The 14,474-nt window shown below is 35.3% G+C and overlaps 4 protein-coding genes across 5 annotated transcripts; 2 read left to right on the top strand and 2 right to left on the bottom strand.

The window, feature by feature from the left end:
- The first annotated feature begins 265 nt into the window (after nucleotides 1-265).
- Nucleotides 266-1,663, top strand: LOC145586774 (uncharacterized). The gene is made up of 3 exons (XM_081643690.1): nucleotides 266-603; nucleotides 1,153-1,299; nucleotides 1,369-1,663. The coding sequence occupies exons 1-3, from the start codon at nucleotides 379-381 to the stop codon at nucleotides 1,510-1,512; spliced, it is 516 nt and encodes a 171-aa protein (XP_081499816.1). The 5' UTR covers nucleotides 266-378; the 3' UTR covers nucleotides 1,513-1,663.
- On the bottom strand, nucleotides 1,587-5,686 carry LOC145586772 (cell division protein FtsY homolog, chloroplastic-like). 2 transcript variants are annotated; one of them, XM_081643689.1, is made up of 12 exons: nucleotides 5,306-5,686; nucleotides 5,124-5,228; nucleotides 4,205-4,278; nucleotides 3,844-3,902; nucleotides 3,720-3,757; nucleotides 3,315-3,435; nucleotides 3,139-3,207; nucleotides 2,954-3,036; nucleotides 2,782-2,850; nucleotides 2,571-2,633; nucleotides 2,356-2,486; nucleotides 1,587-2,046 (listed from the first exon to the last, which is right to left on the bottom strand). In XM_081643689.1, the coding sequence occupies exons 1-11, from the start codon at nucleotides 5,597-5,599 to the stop codon at nucleotides 2,373-2,375; spliced, it is 1,089 nt and encodes a 362-aa protein (XP_081499815.1). In that variant the 5' UTR covers nucleotides 5,600-5,686; the 3' UTR covers nucleotides 1,587-2,046; nucleotides 2,356-2,372. The 2 variants fall into 2 exon arrangements, with proteins under 2 accessions (XP_081499815.1, XP_081499814.1); XM_081643688.1 differs by having other exon boundaries at nucleotides 2,363-2,486; nucleotides 5,306-5,680.
- Nucleotides 5,687-7,263: 1,577 nt separating this feature from the next.
- Nucleotides 7,264-7,916, top strand: LOC145585694 (BON1-associated protein 1-like). Its single transcript, XM_081642401.1, has one exon. It carries the CDS (start codon nucleotides 7,311-7,313, stop codon nucleotides 7,914-7,916), a length of 606 nt encoding a protein of 201 aa, XP_081498527.1. The 5' UTR covers nucleotides 7,264-7,310.
- A 402-nt stretch (nucleotides 7,917-8,318) lies between these two features.
- LOC145586771 (E3 ubiquitin-protein ligase At1g63170-like) lies at nucleotides 8,319-13,471 on the bottom strand. Its single transcript, XM_081643687.1, has 5 exons — nucleotides 12,562-13,471; nucleotides 10,265-10,384; nucleotides 10,035-10,167; nucleotides 9,778-9,942; nucleotides 8,319-8,758 (listed from the first exon to the last, which is right to left on the bottom strand). Exons 1-5 carry the CDS (start codon nucleotides 13,194-13,196, stop codon nucleotides 8,585-8,587), a joined length of 1,227 nt encoding a protein of 408 aa, XP_081499813.1. The 5' UTR covers nucleotides 13,197-13,471; the 3' UTR covers nucleotides 8,319-8,584.
- Between the last annotated feature and the right edge of the window lie 1,003 nt (nucleotides 13,472-14,474).

Here is a 14,474-nt window from a genome sequence, read left to right as displayed (position 1 = left end):
AATCCATTATGTGATTGAGTGATTGACTAATGATTGTATATGATTTCAAACAATATTATATGACTTCATGATGCATATCCTACACTCCCGATAATTTTTGAGATCAAGTCTTAAAAGCTACGAAAATAGTATAATACCTTTCATATTTCAATATGAAATTTAATGCGAGTAATTCTATTCAATTCAAATCCTATATAAAATAGAAACCTTACCAAGTTCTTTGGACACAAAAAAAAAAAAAAAAAAAAAAAACTTACCAAGTTACCAATAGCATGTATAGTCGGACCTACCGACAATAATCGGAGGACCCTAAATCCCGTCTCCCAATCTCTAACTTTCTCTCTCCTCAAAAATCAAATAATTGGGGGAAAAACTGCGATGGAAAATTCTAAGAAAAAGTTGGAGCAACAACAAATTGAAGAGGAGGAGACTATTGAATCATCAACACTGCAATTCTTCGAAGGTCTGGGCATCTCTCTTGAACTCCCAAAAATTTCGAGTAATCACGACTTAATATCAGAATTATTGATCAATCTTCTCAAAGTTGATTCCATTTCTCGAGGCCATGTTTCTTGCTCCTTTTCCGTCCTACCTTCTGTTGCCGTAAGCTTCACTACTCTACTGATTAAACATTTTATGATGATTATATTCTATTTACTGCTAATTGTACTTGTTAATTATTTTTTTCGAATTTGGTGATTTTTTACATTAAAGAATATTTTTCTTCAAATTATTATAGATTTATAGTTTATGAGTGTGTATAATCCCAATGAATTGGATTTCAGTGTTACTTATTTACGGCGTAGTCAGATTTATATGGTTCATATAAAATTTGTTATATACACCCGGTTATTTGTTCATTTAATCGACAAATAAGCAAATAATTCGATTATACAATAATTCGAAATGTTCACTTGGCAAGGAAACGAGTAATTGGAGTTTATGAGCATAAATGTGCCAATCAAAACAAATATGAGGCTAAATCTTCATGTAAAAATTTCAAATTGGTGGCGTTGTTAACTTATTATTCTTATACGAAGTATGTTCTTGGTCTTTAATTTTGATTTATATATACTGTAGAATGCAGTTAGATAGCATGATCAAAGAGTAATCAACTTAATTAGTAGAATTATGTTTGGTGTATTGTTTCAGAACTACTACAAGGGGTTGCATGGAGGAGCAGTGGCAAGTATAGCTGAAAGGCTAGCCATAGCGTGTGCTCGAACCATAGTAGCAGAGGAGAAGCCGCTGTTTCTTGTCGAGCTGAGCATTTCCTACCTTTCTTCTGCTCCCATGAATGTAAGTTGATTGTATTGCAGTGACCAGTTAAGTTGATCATCTAACTTGAAAGTACTAAATGTGATGCAGGCCGAGTTGAATGCTGTTGGATCGGTGGTGAGGAGTGGAAGAAACTTAACCGTAGTGTCAATTGAAATCAGACTAAAAGAGACGAAGAAGCTGCTTTACACTGCTCAAGCTACTTTTCATCAACTCCCTGCAGCAAAATTATAGCTGTATTATTACAATTTCTTCATTAGGAAATCCCGTGTTGTGTAGCTGTTGTAATTGATCAGGGTAGAAATATATATCGAGGAAATATTGAAACTTTTCAACCTCCAAAATTTCCACAAAAATACCATTAATTACATTTCTTGTTGATACATTTCAAGATGAAGCCACTCTACAGATATATCTCTCATCAACAAAGTAGCTCATAATAATAGGGCAAGAACCTTGTACAATTTCGGCAGGAAGTTATAATACATCAGTGAGTGAAAATTTTGCATATATTTAGGCTACCTGAGAGATTACAAAGGATGGACTAGCACAATAAATAACTTGGGAGTGATGCAAATCATGGACAACACATTGATATCTTGGCCAAGGGCTTTTCCTTGGTGTGCTTCAATCTCCGTAACTGCATCCTATATCACCATGATGGTCATCTATCTTTCAGCTTCAGTTGCTTGACTTGCAATTTATCTTGCAGTTTCTAAATTGTAATCTCATTCGGTTGGCTAAATCTTGTGAAGATACATACAACACCTAAGCAAGTAAGCAAAACAAAGTAACTGAATGATCATTCTTTGAACATCTTAGAATAATTTCCTCTTCTGACTAAATGAAAGGGAGGAATGTTCATGATCAATGTATTGCCACATTAATAATCATCTCCTGAGATAATTCCATTGTGGTAGGGAGGGTCCATATGTAACAACCTTACAACAATAGGCAACTATTAGGAAGGTTGTGCCTAAGATCATGTAGGATAGATGGACTAATATGAATGGTTTTAGTCACTTCAAAATTCAGATGCATGTGCATGTTAACCAAAATTAGGGCCATCATTGTAACCTCTCACCAATTACACATTATGGGAATATGGCATCAACGAAGGCTTCAGCGTCAAAAGGTTGAAGATCCTCCAGGCCCTCACCAACACCCACAAATTTCACAGGAATGCCAAGCTCATCTACCACGCTGACCTGCATGCCAATTTAACAGTCGAGATGAATACCAAAGGAATAGAATAATCATGTCCAGAAAAGATTTGGATTAAAAGTAATTACCACGCAACCACCTCTTGCAGAACCATCAAGTTTTGTCAAGATTAATCCAGTCACTCCAACAACCTGCCAGTGAAGAGGTCTAACAAGTCAGATATTGGCAATTGATTCTGCAATGAAGGGCAAAGATGGATCATCAAGCTAGACAGCTGGAACATTACAGCCAAACAAAGCAAATGAGCTTGCAGTATAAAAACAAGGTTAGGGGCAATACTTCATTAAACTCCCTGGCCTGAGGAAGCATATTTAAACCAGTTGTTCCGTCCAAAACAAGCAGAATCTCCTGCGAAATTGAAACACATTCCGGATTGTAGCATTTGACAACTACTGTAAGAAATTCAATTAAATAGCAACTCTAATGATATGGAAGTTAATAAGCTTCTTACATTAGGAGCACCAGAAACTACTTTACCCACAGCTTTTTTACAGGCTATCAACTCCTCCATGAGACTGTAATTCGTATGAAGACCTAAGGAAATGAAGTTGCTTATAATAAAACCACCAAAAAAAAAAAAAAAAAAAAAAAAAAAAAAGAGTACAGCAGATGTTTTCAGAGATGCAGAGAGCTTACGGCCAGATGTATCACATAGAACAATATCAAATTTGTCTTCCTTTCCTCTTTTAACAGCCTGAGTAAGAACTATTCAGAAAGCACAATCTTAAGGTCAGTTTGCACTGTCATCAGCCAAGAGGCCTAACCCAGGAATCTTATTGTTATACTAAAACGTTTAAGTTTTGAAGTCCCACCTGACGATGCTTTTGCCTTCTCTTTCTCTGCCACTACAATTTCACAATCTGTTCGCTCAGCCCAAATCTCAAGCTGATCGCTTGCAGCAGCTCGAAATGTATCACCTGCTGCCAATAGTATCTAGAACAATCGATAACATGAGGTCAAGCAAATATAGATTTAGCACTGTTAATGCCCCTTCCATAGCTGAAAAATATCCCTCTTATGATGTTAATAAATTTTTTCTATGAATTTTGTGCTGTAGGTTATTCATCAGGATTTGCACTACTCAGGTCTTTTATAAAGTATGAATGAGTATTTCTCACTATTTAGTAACTCCCGTAGAAAAACAGGCTACTCACACAAAAGAAACGGAAAAAAAAAAAATCACAGTTTAAGCACTTAGGGAAAGACTCCTAACTAACCTTAGCTCCTTCTTTCTTCAATCTATGAGCCAACTTTCCTGCAAAGAAAGACAGGATATAAGATACTCCATAATAGTTATGACATGATTAAAAGCAAATCTGAAGAATCATGTTATGCACTTACCAAGAGAAGTTGTTTTTCCGCCTCCATTAACACCAACTATCATGATTACAGCAGGTTTCCTACAAGACAGGGCAACAACCAACAGTGTGTTGAGTTTTCCAAGCCCAGCAGCCCAGCTAATTTTAACTATGCAAATAATTCCTCTGTATAGTATTTTTTTTTTTTTTTTTACTTACTACACTGCTTTTTATTTTTCAAGCGACATTATAAACATCTTTATTTACTAATATCTACAAATTATAAAATTTGACGTAATTAAATCATAAATCAAGGTGAACCAACAAATCTCACAAGAGTAGGCAATAAATCATCAAAGCGTAAAAAAAATGGAGGAAGTATGTAAGATTCACAGATTGAGGACCTAAATCCCAGCTGAAGCTCTGTCTTACTTCCTTTCTCAGTTAACAACTCGAGAACACTCCTCTTCAAGGCATCCTACACAGATGAAAATCAATGGAAGTGATTTTCAACACCAGTCAACAAAGCAAAAAAAAAGAAAAAAAAAAACACCATATGTACCCCATCCAGAATCGATAGCCACATCATCCCAACCCCCACACAAATGGAGTAATTTGTAGCCATAACTTTGATTAATTTAAAGCTCTTTTTCACGTACAATCTGTGTACTATTTAAGGCAAAGATAATTATAAGCATATTTTTTCACTCTTCAACTCTTTCCCCAATTTTGTATAAGAGGAAGTATGTATGGAAATTTAAGCATATCCTATTTCTATTCAAGGACATTTGAAGCTTTTTCATGAATATCATCACTCAATGGACAATATTTCAACGCAATCCAACGCCTTCATAAGCAACAACCATTAGGAAACTACTAAACCATCTAGTATCCCTCAATTTCTAACCAACATTCCACAACACCAAACTAGGTACTCAATATAAGACTCTACTAAACTAAAATTAAGAAAATGATCAAGCATGGTCTCACAAGTAACAATGTGACATGCTTAGACTAATCTTTCCTATCTGTTAAGCCATATCACAAAAAAAAATGTAACACAAGAAAAACAATCATAAATTCATAATTAGTCCATAAGAATTTGTGAATACATAGTATGATCATCAATTCATCGTTGTTTGTCTTGACTACATTATTCAATCTCAACTCATCCAATTTGTTCAGTTACAATAATATGTTGTAATATAATCTCTCAAAATGAATGCATTTTCAATTACAAAAAGCCAAAGAAAATTATCATCCTAAGAAATGTAATAAAAAGTGGATCATTCTTAATTACATAATCAAATGAAGTGATCATACCTTAATTTCAGGTCCAGATTTAAGCTTACCAGCCAAAATATCTTCCCGCAAAGAATCCACAATCTTAATCGTAATTCTCGGCCCAAAATCAGACACAAGCAATGCCTGAACACAGAACACAACAATTTTCAACTACTAGTAAAATTAATTTTAAAAAATTCCAATAAATTATGGGAAAAAACCTCTTCGAGTTCGTCGAGGACGCGGTCGGTGTCGTCGAGGTTCCAGTACAATAGAAGCTCATCGATGACGGCAAGATTGTCGCGAGTTTTGGAGAATCCTGAGAATACTTTCTCGACGTCACTTTTGGCCTTCTCCTTGATGAGCCGCCCTAATTTTGTGAAGAATCCGGTTGAACCGGAAGCTCGACATTGAAATTGGTTCGAGGTCGGTCGAACTGTGAGTTGGCGAGTGTGGAGTTGAGAGAGAGAATTGGAGAGGAGAGAGAGTGAGGAAGGAGATGATGCAGACGCCATTTTTGTGATTTTACACCATGAAACTGTTGTTTGATGAAGGTCATCAGGATAATGTAAAACGAAGCCGTTTCATATGCTTCCTGTTTTTTTATTAGGATTTGTAATTATAACACTTTAATTATGCATACGTAGCAGAAAAGAGTGAATTCTTTGTTAATTTTTCAGTTTATAAAAAAAAAAAAAAAAAAAAAAAAAAAAAAAAAAAAAAAACTTCGTTCAATATGTTTATTTGGGCATTAACTTTGACCACGATGAGGATAATCTAATTTTAAGTAGATGATAACTTGATAAGGTACTAATTTGACCTTGTTTTTTTTTAGTGAAGTTGATATATGAGTGGCGAAAAAAAGTACTTCTTCCATTTTTTTTTTTTATTTGCATTATTTTGAATTGCACAAAGTTTTAGTAGAGTAATATAATATTGTAAGTGGGTGAATAAATTATTATAATAAAACTAAAATAGGGAACATGACAGATAAAGTATGTGAGAGGTAATAGATATTTTTATTATTTTAGTGGGGACCATAGAAGAGAGAGAAATGATAAAATAAGTTGAGTGAGGTTTAAAGTAAGAGAAAGAAATGATAAAATATACTTTTTCCGTTTCTATTAAGTTGCAACACACCCCTTTGGCAGGCATGTTAAGGAAGATATTAGACTAGGTAAACGGATAAATTAATTTACAAAATTTTAACACCTATAAGAAGAAAGGGATAATTTGCTACAGTTTAAATTTCATAGCTTAATTCATTCGTTTACTTAGTTTAATCACTTCATCGATAAGCGTGATAAAAAGTGTGTTACAAGTATAAAAAACCAGAAAAAGTAGTATAAAGTTACCAAATATAAAAGTAGTGCATTTTAAAAAAAAAACACCCCAAAAAGAAAAGTGATGCAAATAAAAAAAACGGAGGGAATACATCATATTAATTATTTTGGGATGAAATACGTATCGCAACTCAAAAAAAAGTATGAGCAATTGAGCATGAGTATAGATTTCACTTCTTTCCATAATTTATTAGTGTTTCCACAATTCCACCCCATTATCTTTCAATAGTGATTTCACATGCATTAGCTAACGTAACCGTGGAACATTTCAAATTTTTAATAATGTTCTTAAGATCAAAGTTTGCCAATTCGTTTTACTAGTAAAACCGTAGAACTTTCTTCAAGTATCAAATTTCCACACTATTACGGAGTACTAATTCACTGTGACAAAATTGACAACGTACCCAAACTCAAAAATTCCAATATTTGACTATTAAGTATTACATACAGTAATATATTAAGTGGAGTACATAATTTACCGAGTCAACTCAAGAATTCCAATATTTCCAGTAGTTAATTAGAGGCTACATCGCACTTTCTTCATCACTTCATTACACCTTCTAGTCCATGGCCCCACAAATTAACCAATAATTTTGGTATGTTATGTATCCGTTATACTTTCATTTCCGTTGCATTCCTTCTTTCTCTAGCAATACCAAGAAATAACATTTCTCTTTCTCTCTTATTTCTATTTACTTTCCCTATCTAAACTATATATATATATATATATATATATATATATATATATATATATATATATATATATATATATATATATATATATATATATATATACATATATATATATAGATTATTGACAAACTCAATTCCTTCAATTCCACTCCAACCTTTGCTCAACCAAATTTATATTTGTACTCATCAGATGTATCCTTCCACCTCCTCTTCGTACTCCTTAGATATTATCATAAAGTCAGCTGAAGCGCTAACTATAGGAAATCATAAAACCATTGGAAAAAATGTTTTTGTAACAGTTTCTACGGAAAATCAAGGTTATTCAAACCAATTACAAACGAGACTGTGTAATGAGGGTTTGAAACCTGAATGGAATGAGAAGTTGATAATGGACATGCCTACAAACACGAAGTTCATTCTCTTAGAGGTTCGTTATAAAAAGAGGTCAAGAGATAAGTTGATTGGTATTGCTAAGGTTCCGACTTCAGATTTTGCTGGAGATAAAATGCCTGTAAACTACCAATATTGTCTATGTTATAGATTAAAAGATCGTAATGGCGAACCAAATGGGATACTAAACTTTAGCGTGACTGTAAAGGGGGATTTAGATAGTTATCAACGTAACGAAAGAAATCAAATATATCGAGAAACAACAGAAATACAAGGGTTTAATTATAGAGAGAATTATAATAGGCCAAAGCCATGGCTCAGAACACTGTTGTTAGGTGACAGGAGAAAATCTACTTCTACTGTTGTTGGAGTTCCCGCAGCATGGTACAGTTCATGCCATGCATGATTCAAATTGCAATTATACTTCATGTTATTTGATTATAGATTCTTTTAGACATGTTTACAACTATCTTATATTATTAGTACTGTATTAAAACTATACATTTCAGGTATGCTGTAAGTTACAGAAGTATTATTACTAAGTTCTGAATTACAGGTATCAATTAGGTTTGCTTTGATATGATCCCAAAAGAAATGAATTCAATAGATAAATTCGATAAATTAACACACTTTTCTTTCAGAAAAAAGAGAGATTTTGGAACATCAAAATGAATAACCCAAAGCATGGAGCATCCATATTATATTATTATGCAGCTCCTCCTTCCCTCCCTCCCTCTATCTCTCAAACATACAAACGAGTTGATGGAATTGGAGATGAAATGTCAATCCTTTTTTCAACACAATTAGATATCCTGATAATATTACGAGCGAATAAATTTCCATCTACACAAGGACAACAACTTACAAAACCATGTACATCTCTCATCAGCAAAATAAAAAAATTTACAAGCACTATAAATATCCTTAGTGAAAAGGTCGAAAGCAATTTGCAGTGGGGCAGCTCGAGCAAGATAATTCTTGGTCGGCTACAGGACCCAATATGTACGATGCACACAGACGGAGTGAAACAAAGCGTTAAGCTATTTGCTGTGAAGTCACGAGAAGGTGACCTATCTACACTTCTTCACTGCTTTGGCAGCCGTTCTTGAGTATGTTGTATTTGCAAAGGGGGCAGGTAGCGTTGATGCGTAGCCATTTGTCTATGCAAGTACAGTGAAAATGGTGACGACATGGAAGTTCACGTAATTCACTTCCATCCTCGTATGATGTAAGGCATATCACACACTCCTATAAAATCAATTCAGAATTAAGTCAATTAAACCTCACTACATGCAAAAGACTAATAAAACATCCAAAGCAAAGGCACAAGAAAACCTTTTCTCCACAGTAGCTTGCCCACGGGATAAAGCCAAATCAAGACCCCCACCCCTTATATAATCATCTACAGACCCCCACCACCCCTCATATAATCCAGACAAACATGGAAGGATAACACAAACTTCGACATTAGGCATAAAAAATAAGGTAACTTCATAAATTCGAGTACAAATTAAAAACAAAAAGGGCTTCTGTTCTGGTCTGACTTCTTTTCACAATAAACCAATAACATATATTGTGAATCAATCATAGAGCTCATTTATTATCCTTATAATCAACTGGCTCTTAAGGGAATGAGGCCAAGCCACATAGGTGGAAACCCCCCCTCCAGTTTCTTTGAAAAGCTATAGGGTAACCCCAAATTTCTAAGTAATTTCTTTTGCTGGGAATGTATTGTGAAAATATCAAGGTCACGAATCCAGTTTCCAAAGTTCAGAAGTAAAGAACATAACCACGCATGATCTCATACACAGGCTACAAAAGCCAATGTACCATACCTCTCGATGACATGATTGCTAAAGTGCTCTTAATGTTAGTCCTAGACTCTAAATCAAATACAGGACAGAAGAGAAGCTTCCCCTGTACTTCTTCTGATTAAAGAAAAAAGACAGACTAAACCACTGTCCACATGCTTATCTAACTTCTACCACACATTCCCTCTCCACAAATCAAAAGAATACTTCTACCGCCCCAACTCAAAGTCAAGAACTCAAGATTGCATTAGGGCAAAAAGATCAAGGTGGGAAGAAAAAAATAAGTGGGTGGGAGGTCAGATACTTAGATGTAGTGCCAAGTTTAGAGAGAAAGAGAAAGAGAGAGATGAAAGGACCGTACAGACATCAAAGTTACCAAAAAATTACAAAACTATCAATGGTTAAGTTTAAAGCATGGTTAATATCAAATTTCTTTCAAGTGCTCAGAAGACTCACAGCATCTTCTTCTGGAAGAGCATGCTCAATAAGTGGGTCAGTGCCGCACTGGGTCATAATTCCACCAAGAGATTCTTGAATTTCACCGCTCTTTTTTTCAATTTGGCCTAGTCTCCTGAACTTGAACTTTGGCAACCGGTCAATATCCTCATTAGTAGCTCCTTCCTATTTTTGCGATAAACGCAATAATGTGAGAAGAGAAAGCTGACGATTCCAAATTATAACTAGTAAAAAAATTGAAGTATGAGCAACCATACCTGATCAGCCACAGCATATAAAATTGCAATGATACATGGAAGACAACAGCAGACAGCTATGCCTATAATGCAAGCCACTACCACGCAGATAACAACAAAGAACACATCAAATGCCAGAAATGTTATCGTGAGCCTGTGAAAACAAATGCCATATGAGTAACAAAAGTAAGAGTGATGCAAAAAGATTGCTTGTATGTACACAATGATAGAAAAACTATAAAGAAATTTACCAGTAAAGCTTAGGCGCATCATCTGCTAAACTTGGTCCACCAGAAGACACCCAATAGAATCCAATGATCCACCAAATAAATGAGAACATTGTATTTGCTGACTCCAGATGCTTTGCAACGCTGCCAGAGCAAATTGTGTCAAACAAATGCAAGAAACACTTATTTAATGATGGTTATACATTCTAAAGCAACTCAAATAGTTCATTTATACACTAACACATCAAAATATAAAGCAGTTATATCCATTTACCCCCCCCCCCCCCCCCCCCCGGTCCCCTCTGGAAATTTTCTGGAACTATATCTCATTATTCTCTAATTTTATTTCTCTACAATCAAGTCTAACAGTTTATTTTGCAATGCTAATGAACACATGTAGCACATTCTCAAGTAAGACAAACAGAAAGGAGAGGAAGAAAAAGATGTATTTGAACAGTCACACATACAGCTTTAACCCCCCTCCCCCTAAGAGAGAGAGAGAGAGAGAGAGAGAGAGAGAGAGAGAAGGGGAAAATAAAGAGTTGAAGAAAAGCACATATAAGGAAGCATGGGCTGATACATAGTGAATTCATCTAAGCTATGCCTAAATTAAAACAGCAAACAATCATCGCAACCAAGGGTTTAGCGACAGACAATCAAGTAAATAGTTATTGATCCGTCCTTGCTTCAAATCTAAAATTGTTACTTGAGGGCATTGGCTGGGCTTCTTCAACTCTTAGGAGATGAAATCAATGTCTACTTACTAATGATTCCAGAATTCATGTAAATACTTTAACTCAAAACTGTCACTCTTCTCACCATTCTTCCCCATGCAGCCGAAGTAGCCATCACTGGAGACAGTCACCAGTTCCCATCACCATAATCCAATCTTCATCCTGACCATCACCCTAGACAAAATTTATACCTGACCAGCTCTATAACTAACATACCAGCCATTCTCTCGTCAATTGCTGAACCTGCTACAGCTCATTTCACCACAAGACCACTAATCCAGATGCTGTCCTTGAAATCACCACCAAGGTTTAGGCATGCATGACTGTGTGTAATAGCAAAGCCCAGAGGCCCCAGATCAAAACATGGGGAGCCATGGAGAGACTGGCTACAGCCATGACAGATTGACGGGTGTATATCTGACACCACTTGACCACTATGGGCATATCCTGATCACCACAGCTTGATCATTCCAAAAGGAAGAATAAATAAATAGGGCTAGAAAAGAGGAAAAAATGGTAGCCGTAAAAATGTGCCATTGGAAAAAGGGGTTTATGTGATTGAAGTTGACAGTAGTTGATGCAGGATAAAGGTGATTGTGGAGATGGTATATGGAGTAAATTCTTGACATACAATGTGTTGTAAATTGCTCCCAGATTAATAAATCACTTTGAATCTTTGTTCCTCAGGTCAAGAAAAAACTCACAGACCTCATAAAATAGCAACACCAAGTCTCCAGGTATATACTGTTCTGATTACCTAACGAGAACATAAGTCACTAATTTGCATCAAATGACCTTGTTATGGTCTTGAGCAAACTGCAGCTCATAAAAACTGGAATTAAAACGCCAAAGATCATCCAAGTTCGGACATCAAGAGTTGACAAAAAATCATGATTGTGCCACTAGCAGAGAGCATAGCAAGGTGCAAGATTATAAATTCCTGTATTCTAGTGGCACACGTAGACTTCTGCTGAACAAAATGATAGCTAACCTTTGCAAATTTTTGTACAGCAAAGGAAGTATACACAACCTTCATAAAAACAAGTTTTATTGATTCACACAGAGCCCTACTTCATCCAAATTGCACAGCTTTGTTGTCAATAAAGTCCCATAGGTTTATGCTGCCAGTACGTATTGACAAACATTTAAAATCCCTAAAGCAATTAGAAATGTCAAGCTAACAAAAAAACGCATTTGTTAAACATTTCACACTTTATTACTCTATCGTGCTATGGCTGCTATAGTCTTACAAGAGTTACAACCCAAGATGGCCTACGCTTAATTGAGTAATGCCGTGACTTTTATAAAAGGCTTTAATTTACATTATGCCACAAGCTTAATTGCAAAGTGCTGCCACGATTGTGCAGCTAGTTCCATGATATGGAAGAACAATTAACAAGGGGCTTTCATCTAAATCTAGTAGACATTAGCAAATTTAGACAATTCACACTGCTTTCCCAATAATAATCCATGCTTTTCTAATGATATTCTGTCCCACACTTCTACCATTCACAATCAAAACTTATTATCTTACAACTAAAAACAAAAAAAAAAAAAAAAAAAAAGAAGGCAGTAGAATAGATATACCTAGTGTTATCCTCATCCTGTTGATGCTCATCATAAAACTCCATGGAATCCCCTTCTAAGCTCGCTGAAGAACTCGAATTTGACCTCGAATGTGCTGAATTTACATTACTGGACCGATTCGAAGCCGAATTCAAATTCAAAGCCAAACTGGAACCAGAACTCGGCCCGACACCAACATTCCAGCCACCCGAAGACCCGAACCTAGGCCTGCTAATCTCTCTCCTCCTCCTGTACTCAACACAAACACAAACCATATGCAAAATACACTGAAATCCATATCCGACAAGCCACAACCTCAATGGAACCTGCGTTTTCTCATCGCCGCTTATGATCATAATAACAATGGCAACAAACACAAATATCGTGTTCCAAAGAAGGTCGAGAACAACAATTGGAGTAGAGTAAGCCCAATCACTTTGACGCTCTTCGATTTGCTGAGCCGCCGATTCTCTCACCATAACCGATTGCTCCGATATCATTCTCCGGCTATTCGCTCGCCGGAGAAACCTCGCGGCGCCACGTAGCCCTGCTCTACTGGAAATTCTCCGGCTTCGGGACTGCAACGATCGGTCGCTGGAAGGCGGTGAAAGAGGTGCGAGTAAAGGCGCCGTCGTATCGACATCGGTGGCGGACATGGCGGTGCAAGTAATCGAGAAATTAGAGGTGAAATTGAAGTCGTCGATTGATAATTTAGGGTTTTCGTGAGATAATTTAGGGAAATTGAGAGGCAGAAGCCATTGATAACCTGGATTGAGGAGAGATAAAGTTGAAATTAGGGATTGTTTTTGGAAGAAATTGATGAAGATGAAGAAGAAAAGAGGGGAATGATTTGATTGGGTAATTAAGTTGAAGGAGTTGAAATTGTAAGATAATGGAGTGGATTTTAGAATTTTTTTTTATTTTTTTTTTTTTTAAAAAAAAAAAATACCAGTACACATTACACAACAATACAAGATAGAAAAGTCTTGCAAGAAAGGACGTGGGTTTGCATAAACTATTTTCTTTCGGGAATTGTCTAGTTAACAATCTTGGCATTGTTCGAGACAAGGGGTGAGAAAAGTATTGACATATTGGAAACTTGATTTCGGAATTAAAAATTTGGAATTCGAATCGACATCAAATTTAAAGCTAAAGATTTTAAAATTGTACGACAATTATCTGATAAAATCGATTTTGAAGTTAGATATTACTTCTTCTGTTTTTTTTTTTTTTTTTCTTGAGATTTTCCACCATTCATATGTTATCATTGACTTAATTTTTTTTACCAATGTATTATATAAAAATATGATCATATAATATGTTATTGGATTTGTCATAATGTCTATTTTTATAAATTAATTTTTTCATAATTTTTACTAATCTCTCATTAAAAATATTGATGGTCAAAGTTGTATCTCATGTCTCGGCAAATGTGTAAATTTGACTCTAGTTTATAAACAAAAACAGAGGGAGTATTCAAATTAGTATTAAAATAGGGTATAAAATGAAATCAAGTTAGCTTTAAGCAACACCTTGTATATACAATCGGGTGCACATAGAAAGGTAAGTGGATGTGATTTGATTAGTTTGTAACCACGTTCATATTTGTAACCATTTGAAGATCATATTTCGTGATAAAATGTACTTTTATGAAAAATACTTGGTATGGAAATCTAAGTTTTGAAGATGATATTAACTCAATGACCGGAAAATAAAATAAAAAACATACAATAAAATAAATCGGAGAAGGAAATCCTAACCACTTGAGCTATCCCCCACTTTCAGCTTTCTTTTTTTTTTAACTGTAGAACTTCATACCACCCCTTCATACACTCTTTAACCCTTGTGATTTACGGTCCATTTTTTTATAAGATGTAGCTATCATTTTACCAATAAACCATATTGCGCCAAATGTGTATGGGATCCATACTCCC

The sequence above is a fragment of the Chenopodium album genome, chromosome 16 (assembly GCF_948465745.1).
Source record: "Chenopodium album chromosome 16, dcCheAlbu1.1, whole genome shotgun sequence".
NCBI lineage: Eukaryota > Viridiplantae > Streptophyta > Magnoliopsida > Caryophyllales > Amaranthaceae > Chenopodium > Chenopodium album.
This window is presented reverse-complemented; position numbering and strand designations above follow the sequence as displayed.

What these genes read in the sequence shown, in the direction of transcription:
- LOC145586774 (XM_081643690.1), top strand. Translation starts at nt 379, where the DNA reads ATGGAAAATTCTAAGAAAAAGTTGGAGCAACAACAAATTGAAGAGGAG. An exon ending in CCGTCCTACCTTCTGTTGCC is followed by an intron (nt 604 to 1,152) that starts GTAAGCTTCACT and finishes GTATTGTTTCAG; the next exon opens with AACTACTACAAGGGGTTGCA. An exon ending in TTTCTTCTGCTCCCATGAAT is followed by an intron (nt 1,300 to 1,368) that starts GTAAGTTGATTG and finishes AATGTGATGCAG; the next exon opens with GCCGAGTTGAATGCTGTTGG.
- LOC145586772 (XM_081643689.1), bottom strand. Translation starts at nt 5,599, where the DNA reads ATGGCGTCTGCATCATCTCCTTCCTCACTCTCTCTCCTCTCCAATTCT. An exon ending in CGGAAAAACAACTTCTCTTG is followed by an intron (nt 3,758 to 3,843) that starts GTAAGTGCATAA and finishes CTTTCTTTGCAG; the next exon opens with GAAAGTTGGCTCATAGATTG. An exon ending in GAAGGCAAAAGCATCGTCAG is followed by an intron (nt 3,208 to 3,314) that starts GTGGGACTTCAA and finishes CTTTCTGAATAG; the next exon opens with TTCTTACTCAGGCTGTTAAA.
- LOC145585694 (XM_081642401.1), top strand. Translation starts at nt 7,311, where the DNA reads ATGTATCCTTCCACCTCCTCTTCGTACTCCTTAGATATTATCATAAAG.
- LOC145586771 (XM_081643687.1), bottom strand. Translation starts at nt 13,196, where the DNA reads ATGTCCGCCACCGATGTCGATACGACGGCGCCTTTACTCGCACCTCTT. An exon ending in CAGGATGAGGATAACACTAG is followed by an intron (nt 10,385 to 12,561) that starts GTATATCTATTC and finishes TTGCTCTGGCAG; the next exon opens with CGTTGCAAAGCATCTGGAGT. An exon ending in GATGCGCCTAAGCTTTACTG is followed by an intron (nt 10,168 to 10,264) that starts GTAAATTTCTTT and finishes TTGTTTTCACAG; the next exon opens with GCTCACGATAACATTTCTGG.